Source organism: Eurytemora carolleeae, unplaced genomic scaffold, assembly GCF_000591075.1.
Source record: "Eurytemora carolleeae unplaced genomic scaffold, Eaff_2.0 scaffold1424, whole genome shotgun sequence".
Classification (NCBI taxonomy): domain Eukaryota; kingdom Metazoa; phylum Arthropoda; class Copepoda; order Calanoida; family Temoridae; genus Eurytemora; species Eurytemora carolleeae.
The window spans coordinates 36720-54280 of NW_019397415.1; the positions used below are offsets into that span (position 1 = coordinate 36720).

General features: G+C 33.3%; 1 protein-coding gene across 1 annotated transcript; it reads right to left on the reverse strand.

Annotated features, from left to right (window-relative positions):
• Positions 1–2129: 2129 nt before the first annotated feature.
• Positions 2130–6914, reverse strand: LOC111714165 (peptidyl-Asp metalloendopeptidase). The gene is made up of 2 exons (XM_023489215.1): positions 6816–6914; positions 2130–3675 (listed from the first exon to the last, which is right to left on the reverse strand). The coding sequence occupies exons 1-2, from the start codon at positions 6847–6849 to the stop codon at positions 2210–2212; spliced, it is 1500 nt and encodes a 499-aa protein (XP_023344983.1). The 5' UTR covers positions 6850–6914; the 3' UTR covers positions 2130–2209.
• Positions 6915–17561: the final 10647 nt, after the last annotated feature.

The window sequence follows — 17561 nt, forward strand, 5'->3', positions numbered from 1 at the left end:
AAACAAACAAACAGACAAACAGACAGACAAGCATATATATATTAAACTTTAAACGAATGAATCAAAATGATCAACAAAATAAATTCTTTGGATTCGATTCAAAGACGTTCAAATTGTCGTCTTTGGGTTACCAGGTTTATTTGTAATAATACTAATAGTGATAATAATATATTTCAAACTAGATTGATTATTACATTACATTTTATGGTCGATCCATGAATATATATCTATATAATTAGTTGTACGCATATGTACACATTATACAGCCTTTCTCTTGTCTGAAGACTAATAGAGTCTAGAGCCTGTGTAAATTAGCCTATTGATACATTTTTTCATGGGGGGCTGATCCTGTCGTGAAGCGATGAGAGCAAGATAGATGTAAGGATTACAATATTCAATACAATATACAATAAATATATATAGAATGGGTAAAAAGCATTGTATTAAAAAATAACTATTACACAGATCAAATACTTAATAGTAACCAGGATTATATATCCTCATTAAAGGACAGAGTTTGCTCGAAAAAAACATCCCGGTATACACTGCTATGGTCAGCAGCTTAAGGCTTATCAAGACTATCAACTGGCTCAACAAAAAATGCCAACAGTTTCCTAAAATTATTATTCTAGATTTGATGTGTCTTATACTTCATATGGAATAATTAGTATGAGAAAAAAAATATACAGATAAATTTGTTGAAAAAACCTAATATGTATATGTGTTGACCATAAACCTATCTCCTAACCCCCACCAACCCACACGTAATGTCGTCTTTACCAACCCCAAATCCAAACCAAACAATTTCTCCAACTCAACCTCTCTATCCCAACATAGGAAAATTCGAAACCATGAAAATTTTACTAAATGAAAGATTAAATCCACAAATAATTCTGTGATCCATAGTAAATTACACTTAAAAACAGGGTTTATATTTTCAGAAATGTTTACAAATGTTTTTAACTATCCCATCACACCCTCTGATCCTTATTCACTACTTTCACCTCGACACAGAAAACCAGTAAGCTTTACATTTATACATTGTCATTTGTTTTTCCTATAACCACATTTTATTGCAGGTTTAAAAAATATCTATTTTAGTGAATATTTGTGACTACCTGAGTTAAGGAGCCTAATTAACTCTACAATCTATCTACCCATTGATCAAGCTACTTACAACCATCAAGTCTACCTATCTATTTATCAACCAACTTACAGTCAATCAATCAATTTTTCCCTCCTGTAGTTTTACAATCTGATATGGTATATGAATAAATGTTTATTACAGATCATATTAGGCAAACAGGGAAAAAATATTAAAATTTGGATAATCCAAAGGCTCCTAAAAATGTTAGGTACGCACGCTCCTATTATAATTTTAATAAATACCTTTAAATTTAAATGGATATAATAGATAATATAATTATTATGTCTGTACTACATGACCATAATTTCCACCAATGGCAGTGCAGTGCAGTGTCTGTTCACATGGCTCCTTCTGCATGTCGCAACTAGAATTTCCATTAATTGCCATTTAGTATGTGGTCACATGGCTACATCCGCTATATTTCAATATAGCGGAAAAACTGGTCACTATCAACTATTAAAAAATGTCAATAAATTAATTATCATAATAAATCATATTATTAATGGTCATTTTTTAAATTGTCAAGTCAAGTAGGAATAACAACTTCTTTTCCACTTAAATCAAATAGTTTTAAGGCAAAATATCTTTATAATTATTCTATAAACCTTTTGTTTTAAAACTTTTTTTCCAATTTAATCTGAAGTCTCAAAAATGGCTTATATAAAAATTTTGTAAACAATTTTCGTTCAAAGATTAGATTTTTTTCTTCTAATTTTCTAAGTATAAGGTTAATATTAGGGTTCCCAATGCAATTGCAGGACCTGTTTTTTCCTTGCAATTCTGCACCACTCCTCGCAATACTAGAACAGTTGCGCTCAATTCCGCACAGTTGTGTGCAATTCTGTGCAATTCAAAAAAAACAAATTCTGATTGGAAACCCTAGTTTATATATCAAGTTTGGAATTGAACCATCCAAAAGATAACAGCGCTTTAGAGTAAAATAAATACAATAAGGAAACACATTGAATAAATCATAAACAACTTTTTTAAATGTAGCCAATTTTATTTATGTAAATCATTTAGCAAAAATTATTTAATCCAATTTAAAAAAGAAACACATAATTAACAAGTTCTTGGTCCACTGGTCCACTTGTTCCAAGGCCTGTAAGTGATAGCAAAGAGCCTACACTGTCGCCTTCGCAACTGACGATGGTAGAAGAACGACCAATAATCACAGTTAGCATCATCAAGGCAGAGCTGATAACATGCTTTCTGATTTCTTACTCTATTTATTCTCCTCAGCAGGGTTAGTTTTGTAATGCCATTTTCACTTGTGCATTCAGTCGGGGTAGTTGAACCTGAAGTGGTTGGTGCTGATGTTGGAGCAGCAGTGGTTGGTGCTGATGTTGGAGCAGCAGTGGTTGGTGCAGCTGTAGTAGCTGTAGAACATGCGGAAGACTCATCACCAATGGCAGACAAGATAATTCTGTTTAAAGTTAAAAGAGCAGCATTGTCTGAAATCCCCTCAACTCCTGTGGGTGTTCCAGTGGTTGGTAATATAACACTAGGATTTGAATAGTAATTGACTCTGGTATTGTGTCCTGTTGCTGAATAAGCAAGTATGGTTCTATATCCAGTATTAGCACTTCCTTGTGCAATCAGATGACCATGCCCATAAGGATATACAGTGTTAGTTGCTACAAGTGGATCATGGTGCAACCCAATGTTGTGACCAACTTCATGGCCAAAAGAATAATACCCGACAGCACAACTTTTCTTTGTTACAGAAACCATGTTACCACTAGATATTACATTTAGGTAAGCAATACCACAAGAGCTGAAGTCGTTTATCAAAAGAGCTGCAGCATCTGCAGATCCTCTGAGTTCAGATGTGGAGGATTTCATGTATCTAAAGTTATTTAACATATCAGAAGAAGCTGGAACATCATCTATGGTTGAAAGCTCTGAGCAATGTTTTACAACCCTTAAGGGAACCAGGCTGTTTGCATATCCTTGATTAGTTTCTGCTAGTACTTGATCTATAAATCCTTCAATGTCAGGAGTTACAGCAGAAAATGATGGGGTATAATAAAACTTGACAGAATATGTGTAAATAGTAGTGTTGTCAGCTAAACCTTGCCTTAAAAAGTCATCATGAACTGGTCGTGGATTGACAACTCTTTCTAGAGGATCAACAGCTATTTCTGGGACATCAATGTAATCAATTCCCTCATTGGAACCAAGATTTTGAACATCAACTTCTTTCCATACATGCCCTGCATCTCCACAATATTCCAGGGTATAAGATAATCCAGATGATGTCATGAAATGACCATGAATACCACCTGTGCTTGGGTTATGTGTGATGATAATATTGGCAACATCACTTCCGTAGTGATATGCATTTGGGTTCCCAGCAACCATATTAAGGAATGAAACAGTAATATCTCCTGGTAATGTCAAAGTTCCTTTTCCAAGCATAGATGGGTCAACTGATGCCACATTACATGTCTTTACTTTAGCACTCATGCAGCACACTGAACTACTCTTCTGAAGACTCACAGAAACAAGGGAGTTCCCGATCACTCCTTAATAAAAATAAAAATATGTATTAATAAGACAAAAAATTTCAAATTTTTGACTTTTAAACTGAAAGTATCACTTCCTAGTTTGTTTTCAGAACAAGAAAATAATTTTGAATAATATTTGGCTCTGTTATCTCATTGTTTTTTTTACCCCCCTCCCCTCTGCCAATCTTAATATTTTTTGGCAACCTTGTGCGATTTTACATTCCCTGTTAGACTTAAATAAATAGAAAGATTGCCAACCAATTCTAGGAATATGGAGGGGGGGGGGGGGTCCAAAACACCTGCATCTAGATTTTACTGAAAAAGGTTATTTTTTTGTTAAGATTTAATGAAGCATATTACTTGCAGAAGTAGTTTAGTTTCAATCAATCTGTTTTTTGTGAGAATTTGAATTAAGAACTATTCTCTGTGTCACATAGGTTGGTTTATGTGATTGGAGAAATAGAGCTGCGCTATGTCATTTGTCCTACAATCATTTGTCCTTCAATTATTTGTCCTATAATAATTGTCCTACAAATCATAGAGGAAACATCATTTGTCCTGCATATCAATTGTTCTACATATCATTTGTCCTACAAATCATGTCCTACAGAGCGGCAAAAATTCATCTGTCCTAAAGTATAAACATTCTATTTATATTAAACAGGTGAACATATTTACTGTGGGTAAAGCGACATAAGGTGAAAAATTGTTAGAGATAGCACAATATTTAGCATTTATTAAGAGGCCGCAGCGCTGGCTCCCTAGCCCATCATAGCAGAAGGGCTTGGCGCAGAAATTGTCATAACCAGTCATAACCCAAAAGAAGGTGAGAGACAACATATTATTTAACATTAAAGAGAGATGTCACAGCGCTCGACCAACCTTCCCATCTTAGCTGCAACGCTCAGTACAGAAATTGTTTTAACCTGTCCTAACCCAAAAGAAGGTGAGATGACAGCATACTATTTAACATATTAAAAGGAATTAAATTCAACTTTTTAAGCATTACTTTAGAACAAATGATGTTTACAATCGTAGGACAAGTCATTTTATCCCATCTCTGTAGGACAAATAATGTAAGCTGTAATTAAATTGAAGGACAAAAGATGTCTCTCATTGTGGTATCTGGGAACCACAAATACGTGCAATAAATGGTATCTAAAATCTACACTTAATAAGATTTATACAAGTACTTAAACCTGTTTATATCTATCAAGTCCCTAAGGGACATTATACTCTCTAGCTCCTGGTCCAATCCTTGTAAGCCCTGAGTCACTTCTCTATTAAGCTCCTCTAGCTCTTCGAGGACGTCCTGCAATCTCTTGGGCAGATCTTCCTCATCAGGATCATCATCTCAATCCTCTACAATCTCCTCAGCTACATCTTCATCCTCTGAAGCAGGAACAGTGACAATTGGAGTGTTTCCACTTATGAGAGGAGCAAGGTCTGCTGGATCCACATCTTCTCCATCTAGCTCCTCAATATAGGCAGGGTTCCGCACTATGACTGGAACTCGGTTCATCGTCTTCTTCTTCTCTCTCGTTCAGAAAGGTTCTCTCTGTAAGCTGTCTGTGCACGGTATGTAGCACAGGTCCCTGGACGGCTATGTGCAGTGCGACTTGTGTCTACGCTGCAGCGGTCCGGGATGTACTGACTCATCTGGCTTCCTGTTGGATTCAAGGGACTGTTCACTCATATACCAAACAATCCGGAATACAACATCATGTAGGACAAATGATATTATCTCCTCTCTTTAGGACAGATGATATGTAGGACAAATGAGGTGTCATGGACAAATGATGTGTAGGACAAATGATTTGTAGGACAAATAATTGTAGGCAAAATGATTTTTAGGACAAATGATTGTAGGCCAAATGATTGTAGGCAAAATGATTGTAGGCCAAATGACATAGCCCCAATAAACATAAGACCAATTCACAAAACATTTTTTTATTTTTTATGATCTGCGAGATACTTTTGAAAACATTTATTCAAAGGGCCAAAAAAGTGAAAACAAATATTTTTTTGTTTTAAACAAATATCAGAGTGTGACACATGTTTATACGTGCATTTTTCAAGGGCTTTTCAAAAATATAGCTTAAGTTTTTTTCACAAACCAGACTTTTTTCCGCCTGTTTCCTACCCTATAAATAAAAAATAACAAAATTTAACAAAAAATCCTTTAAATTACTACTTAAAAAAAACTAAGGGGGGGGGGGGGAACACCCCAGTAAGTATAAAAACCCCGTTTTTCAACTTTGAACTGTGCACCCTTCAGAAGGGGGGTAGTGCGGATAACAGAGGTCAGAGAGTATTACGAATATCTGAAACAAGCTATAAACACCTAATTTAGTGGAAATCGGTACCCATATTGTATACTATGCGCAAAGAATAAAACCATAGTAAGAGTGGGGATGGGGTCTCTCTAAAAAACCGAAGGTGTTTGAGGTAGGGAGGGTAGTTGCTATTTAGATTCAGCTTTAAGGGTGGGGATGGGGTCTCTCTAAAAACAGACGGTAGTTGTGGTATTAAGGGTAATTGCTATTCAGATTCAGCTTCAAGGGTGGGGGTGGGGTCTCTCTAAAAAAGACGGTAGTTGGGGTAGTGAGGGTAGTTGTCATTTAGATTCAGCTTCAAGGGTGGAGGTGGGGTCTCTCTAAAACAAGACGGTAGTTGGGGTAGTGAGGGTTATAGTTAAACCCAACTACCCCAACAACCTTCTGTTTTTTAGAGAGACCCCACCCGGTCTTAAAGAAAATTCTGAATGGCAACTACCCTTACTACCCCAACTACCGTCTGTTTTAATAGAGACCCCACCCTCACCCTTGAAGCTGAATCTGAATAGCAACTACCCTCACTACCCCAACTACCGTGCGTTTTTAGGGTTAAATACTGACAATTATTTTGATTGTAAATGTACTGTACATCAAAATTTAAATATTTATACCTCTGCGGATGTTTTTGTAAGCTCATTTAATCAAGAAAATTAGACTATAAATAGTGCTGAAAAATAAGTTCAACTTTAAAAGTTGTCTTTGAAGTTTTGATTAAAAATCCAAAAATAACTTTCGATAAGGAATTGTTATTGTGATTTCCATGCTATCACAAATACAACAACTAATAAAAATTTATTTTGATTCTGATTTTAAAAATGTTACCTGGAACAAGGAGCAAAATAGTGAAGAAACTCATACTATAGTTTCTTCACATCAACTAAACTGTCATATAAAGTTGGTTCATTTATAAATCAAATAATATTCACATGTTTAGAAATTTGGTTTTTTTCCGTTAATAATTATTGACTTATTGCCTGTTGAAATATTCACAGGTGGGGGTCACTGAATGAAATGGACAACATCATCAATCATATAAAACCTATTCAAGAAATTTCTAAAGATTTTTTTTCATTTAAAAGTACTTGAATTATAATTATTTAAATAGTTAATAATTACAAATGTACTTTCAAAATATTTAATTTATTTTCTATTAGTAAAAAAAATATTTCAAATAATATCTCCGTTTATTTGAGAATGTTTGATCACAATATCTATCAATATTTTAGAATGTTAGATCACAATATCTATCAATATTTTAGAATATTTGATCACAATATCTATCAATATTTTAGAATGTTTGATCACAATATCTATCAATATTTTAGAATGTTTGATCACAATCTATCAATAAATAAATGAGATATAACGAAAACTACGCAAAACTTTCAGTGCAAAGTTTTAAAAAAATCTTTAGTTTACTGTTAAAATGTTACTGATTTTTGTTTAACCTTATTATTCATTGTAAAATTTTACAAAATATCTAAAGCTACAAAATGTCCAATTGGAGTTTAGCAGTCTATATAGTTCTTTTAAACATGATTAATCTTTAAATTAAACTTTTCTTATTCATACGTTTCATAGCATTCTAAAACACGGTTTAAACATAAACAGACAAAAACAAATATGGCACCTAGAAATTCATTCATAAATGGCACTCAGTTGCAAAAAGCTAAAAATTAAAGAGATTAAATTTGAAAAGTAAAACAACACCATATTGAACTTTGTTTTTTTTAATTCAAAACTTGTTATTGGATGCGTGACTGTAGGGAGTAAAACTTTGAAATTTTTTTTGTGTATCCATCAAAAGTATTTTTACATTTAGTTCAGTGTATTGAAAATTTTAGTTTTGTAATACCTAGTTTAATGTTAGAAATCCTTAAATATTTCTTCCCTTAGATGTACAAAAATTAAATAAATACTAGCTTAAAGGAATTGAGTCTTTGTCACAAACTCGAATATTCTAATTCCTATATCTTTGCAACCTGATGGTATAAACCAATTATATTTTAAAGTAAGATTAATTGACCTAACAAAATTCATAGATTGAAATATTTAAGGGCTACGTCATTAGGTTGCAAAGTTGTAAGGACAAGGAAACCAGAGTTAGTGACAAAGACTCAAAAATATCGAATTTAAAATTTATCCCTTGAGCACCCGGCCCTAGAAGCAGCTCGGGAAATGAACAGCTAACATATCAGAGACTCTAGGAGCAGCTCTGGTGTTGAAGGAAGCATCTGGGAATGTAGTAGAGGCATCCCATATTGTAGGAACAACTAAAGTAGCGGACAATCAAGATGCAGCTAAAATTGCAGTGTAAGAGATACCGAACTGAAGCAGCTTACGAAATATCTAGTTGAAATAAGTACTAAACTGAAGCAGCTAAAAAGATATCGAGTTGGAGAAGCTGCCTAAATAGATACGGAACTGGAGCAGCTGAACAAGATATCGAGATTGAGGAAGCTGCTTAGACAGACAAACCACAGTTTCTCAGATATAATAGAAAGCTGATTCAACAAGAATAAACATAAACAGATGTATTTAGACCAACAAACTGAAAAGCTGATAAATCCCATTCATTCATACTCACTTAGGAAGTACATTTTAGGGTATTATGAAACAAAGTACGGGAACTTAGAGTAAAACATTTGTACACGTTCTTAACAGAGGGAGCAAATGACAGATCTCGAAAATCCCTGATATTCGGTTTATGAACTAGTTTCGAAACAAATCCAAAATACAAGTTCAATCTACAAAAGACAAAATCTGCCTGTTTTTGTCTCTGTTATACCTCTTTTTTTCTATTAGATTTTAATACAATTTTAGGATATACAATCTCTTCAAATACAAGGGTACTAGAGCGTCGGGAAACCTGCCGGTCACAGTTGCAATTAAAATAAAAATTTATAAAAGAAATATACTGTAGACTGTAGACAGTCGACTGTTGACTGTAGACTGTAGACTGTAGACAGTAGACTGTTGACTGTAGACTGTAGACTTTAGACTGTTGACAGTAGACTGTAGACTGTAGACTATAGACTGTAGACTGTAGACTTTAGAATGTAGACTGCATACTGTAGACTGTATACGTAGACTGAAGACTGTAGACTGGGACTGTAGACTGTAGACTGTAGACTGTAGAATGTAGACTGTAGACTGTAGACTGTAGACTGTAGACTGTAGACTTTAGACAGTAGACTGTTGACTAAAAACTGTAGACTGTAGACTGTAGACTGTAGACTGTAGATTGTAGACTGTAGACTGTAGATAGTAGACTGTAAACTGTAGACTGTAGACAGTAGACTGTAGACAGTAGACTGTTGACTGTAGACTGTGGACAGTAGACTGAAAACTGTAGACTGTGGACTGTAGACTGAAAACTGTAGACTGTGGACTGTAGACTGTAGACTGCAGACTGTAGACTGTAGACTGTAGACTGTTGAAATGTAGACTGTAGAAAGTAGACTGTAGACTGTAGACTGTAGACTGTAGACTGCAGACTGGGACTGTAGACTGTAGACTGTAGACTGTAGACTGTGGACTGTAGACTGGGACTGTAGACTGTAGACTGTAGACTGTAGACTGTAGACTTTAGACTGTAGACTGTAAACTGTAGACTGTAGACTGTAGACTGTAGACTGTAGACTATATCAGGCTATATTATGTTAATAGTCTGAGTTATATGAATCAATGTAACTTGGGAGCTGCACTTACCTAAGGTAGAAGATTATATCTATGTATAAGTCTTTCTACTATTAAGGTTCTTTGTGCACTGCCCTCTCTTGTTCTGATTTGTTTCGTGAGCGGCGAGTATTATCAATCCGTTTTAGATTTACAACAATCTAATCAAAATATGTTTAATTAAATTTATTTCTATTTCCACATTATAATATTTGCAATTTGCATGACGACGTGCGAGTGAGACCTAGAAAACTGTGGAAAAGGAAGACGACTGTAAAACTCGTGTTATGATTTCAAATATGTTCAATGAACATGAAACTAAGCAATTGTGTAATGTACACATAGGCAGTTCATTTTATAAGTTGATTTTTAAAATACTAGTAAAACTGTTTACTTTATGCAGATTTATTGCTGAAATGTCGCCTTCCGTTTCACAATTGTATGCAGATTTATTGTTTAAATGTCGTCTTCTGTTTCACAATTTTATGCAGATTTATTGCTTAAATGTCGTCTTCCGTTTCACAACTTTATGCAGATTTATTGCTTAAATGTCGTCTTCCGTTTCACAATTCCACGCTCACTGTTTCCGCTGTTTCTTAAAAAAACTTTAAAATTGAAAAGTTGAAATAAGAAAGAAAAAAATCTGGATTTTTAGGCTTCTTCCTTGCCAGGTTTATTCTAACAACACATTTAAAGGGGTGCAGCTATGATTTCAAGCGAGGTCCCATATAAAGAGGGATCCCGATTCACAACGGTATCATTTAACCTTTAATCTGAGCTGAAAACTTTAGAATCGGGGATAATGAGATCAATGCTAGATATCTCCTCTTTTTCACCAATTCCACCAATCAGAGTGTACCAAATGAGAGTATTAAGAAAATCATAAGATTCCACAATGGTTATTATTAAATAACGACAACGAATAATAAAGTAAAAATTATACAGTAACCTAATTAGATGGCCAGGAACATATTTCACAAAAGAAATTTGTCAATAAATCAATGCTAAAATGGATTATTTCGTTTTCATTATTATATTGAATTTCTAATTTTCTTTAAATTTATTCGCAGATTTCTTCAAATTCTTTTAAATGTCGTCTTTTCAATAATAGTTATAGAAAATCTGCGAACATCTTTGTGAATAACAAGAAACTAGAATAATGAGATAATAGAAACTAATAATTGAACAAGATTACTTATTTTCGATGATAAGATTAATTTTTATTTTCTCAAAATGTTCCTAAACATGACATCTGTAGTTTATTTTAGAATATTTTTACATTTTATGTCGTCGTTAATTAATAATTTAAAAAAAACTAATTCTGAAAACGTATCCACCCCCAAATCAGGAGTTTTGAACGTTGAATTTGCGCTCAAACTCAGGATTTACAGACTTTTAAAAAGTGAAATATGTCTCAAATGAATCATAGAGAATTTTTCCACAACACTGCGTCCTCAGTTCAACTACCTTACATAGCCGGTCACTCCCTTTAAGCGATCGGGTTTAAGGGAATCCAATTCTAAAGTTTTAAGCTATGAGCTATGAGCTATGAGCATGATAATTTATGTGAAAGATATCGTAGCGTGTTTCTGCTTTAACAACTATATATATCTTTTCATTACAGGGAGGTAATAGGGATACAATAAATATACATTGCCGAAGCTTTCTAAGACCTTGTTAGATCCTTAGGCATCACGAGCGTAGCGAGGGATGCTTTGGGACCCAACAAAGTCGAAGCAAGCCAAAGGGTTTATATACTTATGTTAGCTATAAAAAATTAATTATTAAATCGCATTTTTTATATTTCATTTTTTAAATTCCACGGCCAACGCCGGGCACCTCAGATATTATCTATTAAAGCAAACATTATTTTCTCAAACCAAAGTTCTATGAAACCAATTTGTTAAAGGAATATCTGATCTTTTCTTCTGCTGACTTATATGGAATATCTGTTCGAGGAAAATCATCCTGGATCATCAGAAAATATAGATAAGGAGTGAACTACAAAGAAAAAAAGTGCAGTGACCATTTAAAATACACAATATAGTTCGGGGTTGGTTAGTATAGTCATTTCTCCTGGCCCTTAACCCCTGTTATTCAGTTTAACATTTCTCCTTTTCTTGGGATCCTTTCGAAAAACAACAGTTAAAACCACATGGCATTAAAAACATAAGCAACAATTTACACCGGCTTAAATACGAAGCCTCGTCAAACAAATGTAAATTGGAAGAAAGATTTAAATCTTTTATGTTTTCAAACTTCTCTTAACAAAGAGGTATTCAGGAGAAAGAAAATTTAGATTTTTAATTGGGTTCTTTTTTTCATGCTTAAATGCTTGCAATAAAAACTATAGGATCTATTAAGTCACAAAGTCACAACAGTAATCTCCCTCTCCCAGTTGACAGTGAAGGTTATGTTTTTCAAAACTATTCATCATTTTACCTATTCTAAGCGGTTCAACAACTTAAACTTTTCTCCGTAAATATCGGGTTCCAATTGAGCGCCGCCTCAAATTCTTTAATGTGGCCTCTGTATAGTTTATAATGTGTCTTTAAGTTTATAATTTCACCAATAAAAATAAAGATATCTTAATCGATTTCAGGAAGCTGTTCGGTTCAGCCGTTTTTTTTAACTCTTCAGTTTTCTAACCGCTTTATCTTTGCCACCTGATTATGTAGTCCTTTCAAATTTCAAAAAACTTAAACTATTCTACAACATTGGATTGCAAAGAGAAAGTGATTAGAAGATAGTGTTGTTTTATCTATTGCTTGAATTAACCCCTCTCTGATGCTTCAAGGCCTAAAAACACCATTGTAGAAGTTTTGTCGGATCACTGAGAAAATATCCTAACACAAAATCTTTTGTGACTGAACATTTGAGAATCAATTTTAATGCGCTGATCTGCAGACTCCAACTTATCACGTCAAACTAAAGTATATTGCACGTTAGATTCAAATTTTTCATTCATAACTCAGACACGCACCTCTGACCCTTCAGTAAAAATAAATTCAACCTAAAGTCTAACTGCGTCAACCTTGTTGCACCGGTTAGTCCTATTGAGTGTCTGCTTTATTTACCCAATATCCAAATGATACAGCACAAACTGGGACCGGAAAGTTTGACCCGGCTCGAAAATTCAAATGTACAACGGCTGCTCGCCCCGACCTCTTAGTGAAGAGTTATTGAAAAGAATAAAAATGATTTTTATTTCTTTAGTTGTCAGTGCTGTTTAAAACTAAGCCGAAATAATTCATTCTTTTTAAATAGTTTTACACGAATTCAAGTTACAAAGTTACAAAACCATTTTATATTCCGTTTTAAATATGGCAGTTGCCCAAGGAAGTTACGTGAACTTGCCGCGTAGAATTGCAAGAAAGAGAGAGATTAGCTAGTTTAGGGTAAGGTTAGGCTAAGGGACTTTTTGGGCCGAGTGCTGTGTCTAGGACAGGCTAGGGCGCCGAGCGCCGCGGCTTTGTCTTGTGATTCAATACGGTATGCTCGCATAGCTTCCTTGGGCCTCTGCGTTCAATTATTTGACACCGTTAATATATATACATAATAGTCCAATTTCAAAAATTCAAATAATTGGTATTTTTTAATATGATTGGTATTTTTTAAGCAAAAATAAACCTGACACCTGTAATTTACCAACTTAAATTTATTTCCAATTTTTCTGAACTTCTAAAAGTTTATTGAGAATTAATCGATAAAAGAAGCCCTTCTCAGGTATTCAAAAGAACCATTTTAAATATTAATACTGAAATCGTTTAACAACAAATGAAAATTATCCCGATTAACTTGCAAAATTTTTTTAGATTTTATAAAATGCCAGGATCTAAAAATGATGCCAAATAAAATGTTAAATGTCGTTTTCTCCTAATAGCTCTACTGATGTTTTAATTGTATCTAACTCTTATACAATTAATTTATTGATGCGTAATCTTTTCAACCTAAAGAAACTTCATAGTTTTTCACATAATTGATCTGAAAACTTCAGAGGTACCGTTGTGAATCGGGTATTCCTCTTGTCTGTAATATTATAATATGGATTACAAGGGTCAGATTTAATCGATAGAACAAGTAGTTGAACTGCGCAGAATAACGTGAACCACTGTTCTCCAGCTTGACCCGGCGTAAAACTGGTTGAACCGAGGGAAAAGTACATGGTTCAGCATAATTCTAGCTTTTCATTTAATCTGGTCACAGTATTCCAGGGCTATTCCAGTGCTCAAATACATCTGCTCAATGTATACGAGTATTCTAGAGATTTTTCAGGGCTCGAATACGTCTCCTCAATGCCTAAGAGTATTCTTGGGGTATTCCAGGGCCCAAATATGTCTGCTCATTATGTACGAGTATTCTAGGGGTATTTCAGGGCTCCAATAAGTCTGCTTAATATGTACGGGTATTCTAGGGGTTTCCAGGGCTCAAATACGCCTTCTTAATGTCTGCTTAATATGTACGAGTATTCTAGAGATATTCCAGGGCTCCAATAAGTCTACTTAATGTGTACGGGTATATGCACGCGTATTCTTGGGGTATTCCAGGGCTCCAAAATGTCTACTCAATTTGTACGGGTATTCTAAGGGTATTCCAGGGCTCAAATACGCCTACTTAATGTGTATCGAGTATTCTAGGGGTATTCCAGGGCCCAAATACGTCTGCTCAATGTGTATAGGCGTGAGTAGTTATAGTAAAATTTCTTTAGTTTGGGTCAGTTACTGTCCGGCGTTCAACGAACAAATATTTATCACACTCATCCGAAACAGAACGTTCAGAAAAATTGTTTTAAAAAAACAAATTATTTTTAAAGGAACCTTATACATAATGTCAGGCAACCCTCCATTAAAAAGCAATGTGGCACGTTCGATTTTCAATAACACCCTTTAAATCCGAGTAAAATTAGTAAGATATCGCCAATTTTTCTATCTTATCAAGTGTTTAATTTCCCACATTGATTCTTGAACATAAATCCTTAAATTACCTGTATGGAGAATCAACAATGAAACTATTACATTTTCAGACAGAAATACAAGGAAATCTTGTTCGTATATACTTGACATTATGTTTACAGTCCAGAGCTTTATAGGGAAAAATTAGTAGTCAGAAGTAAAATCATTTGTTATAAAACAAAAATAAAAAAATTCTTTGGATGTAGATCATGTAAGAATTACACAGATTTAAATAGCAAGGCAAAAGATGTAAATTTGGGAAGTTAAAAGGTTAGGTTTGATAACTGCTAATTTCTGACAAAATAACTTAATACTCTGGCCGGACCATTAAACTACTTATCTTGAGTTGAATTATATAACTCCGTAACAATTCAATGATCATTGTTAACTGATTTATTAAGATTTGATTTGCTGATTTTACTAAAAGTTTTAGATAAATGATATAAAGAAACGAAATTATTGAAAACATATTGAAAAAATAGATAAAATATACGAAGGTGATTAGGAGATATCAATCTTCTTGAACCATTTTGATAAATAAAACGGTATTTTTTTGACCGGGATTTTACTTTTTCTTGTTTGTATCAAGGTAAATCTCTAGTGATAATTGTTTTTATTAATTACATCCTTAAACTGGAAAATGTTAAGGCAAGCAAAGAAAAAAGAAATGAAACAACAAGTACCGAATGAAGCTGGAAAAACGAAAATAAAATTTTAAAAAAATAAATAAATAGCAAAAACATGCTTAAATTAAAAAAACGAAAGCCTGCAGAAATGAGACGCATGAATTTGATCTGAAAAGATAATTAAATTACGATGGTTGACACATCAACATTTAGTTTACTTGAAAAATTTTAATGTTTTTTTTGTTTCACTGTTTTGTTTTTGCTATATATATATAATGCTTTATCGATGCATGCAAATTTTAAAGATTTTCAAGTTTTGGACTGAATACTTTTTACACTTTCACTCCATAACTTCCTTCGAATTAATTTGTACGGTAATAGAAGCAGGAGGAGAAGGAGGGGGGGGGGATACAAGGCTAAATAGGGCAATGATAAGAGCCTAAGAGGTAGATTCGGAGCTTAGTTAGATTTTACTAGTCTATTTTTGTCTAGTCTAGTCGAGTCTAGTCTAGTCTAGTCTAGTCTAGTCTAGTCTAGTCTAGTCTAGTCAAGTCTAGTCTAGTTTAGTCTAGTCTAGTCTAGTCTAGTCTAGTCTAATCTAGTCTTATCTAGTCTAGTCTAGTCTTCTTTATTAGTCTGCAAGCCTGCAAATAATTACAATTTATCCCATTTTCAAATGCACATAAATTATATAAAATGATAAGCATATACATCATATATATTATATATACAATATATATATATATATATATACCTTGTTCATCATATAATATGCCTAGGTGTATCAAATAAATAACCCCAGCCTGATATTATCTACGTACTCCTAACCGTCCTATATTCTGCATGCTCTATAAACCTTTCAAGGCGGTCACATCAGGTGGAAGGGGTACTGCCTGAATTGGCTAAAATGCCTGATCTAGGCCCAAGCATTTGTTAAGCCCTGAAGCAAGTACAAAGTAGAATGTCCCTTTAGGCCGAATGATTTCTAGAAACCAGATAAAGAGTCAAGGTTTATAGATATATTGATATATTACTGGGCAATATGCATCAATATATTGTCAATATATTACTGGGCAATATCCATATATATATCGTCAATATATTACAGTGCAATATCCATATATATTTTTTCAATTTATAACAGGGCAATATTCATGACTATAATGCCAATATATTACAGGGCAATATCTATAAATATATTGTCAATATAGTACAGGGCAATATCTATAAATATATTGTCAATATAGTACAGGGCAATATCTATAAATATATTGTCAATATATTACAGGGCAATATCCGTAAATATTTGTCAATGTATTGCAGGGAAATATGTCTATAAATATATTGTCAATATAGTACAGGGCAATATCTATAAATATATTGTCAATATAGTACAGGGCAATATCTATAAATATATTGTCAATATATTACAGGGCAATATCCGTAAATATTTGTCAATGTATTGCAGGGAAATATGCAGATATATATTGTCAATAAAGTACAGGGCTATGTGCATAAATGTAATGTCAATTAAGTACAGGGCAATATCTATAAATATATTGTCAATATAGTACAGAACAATATCAATAACAATATTGTCAATATAGTACAGGGCAATATCCATATATATTTTTTCAATTTATAACAGGGCAATATTCATGACTATAATGCCAATATATTACAGGGCAATATCCGTAAATATTTGTCAATGTATTACAGGGAAATATGCAGATATATATTGTCAATAAAGTACAGGGCTATGTGCATAAATGTAATGTCAAGTAAGTACAGTATCCGTAACTATATTGTTAATATAGTACAGGGCAATATCCATAACTATATTGTCAATAAAGTACAGGGCAATATTCGTAACTATATTGCCAATATAGTACAGGGCAATATCCGTAACTATATTGTCAATATAGTACAGGGCAATATCCATAACTATATTGTCAATATATTACAGGGCAATATCCATAACTATATTGTCAATATAGTACAGGGCAATATCCATAACTATATTGTCAATATAGTACAGGGCAATATCCGTAACTATATTGTCAATATAGTACAGATATGCTAAATTATTACCAATATATTGCACTGCAATATAAAAAAAAACTTTTATGAAATCTATGTTGGGTGAAATGGAAGTATGAAAATTATAAATATATTTTTTCATTGTTGCTCTTTCATTAATTATGATTATATAATGAATTGATTTTTAGATAAATTAAATTTAGACTCTAAAGTAAAAGTAAAAACTTATTTATTTATGAAATATAACAAAAACATACAAAATAAAGTTTTTC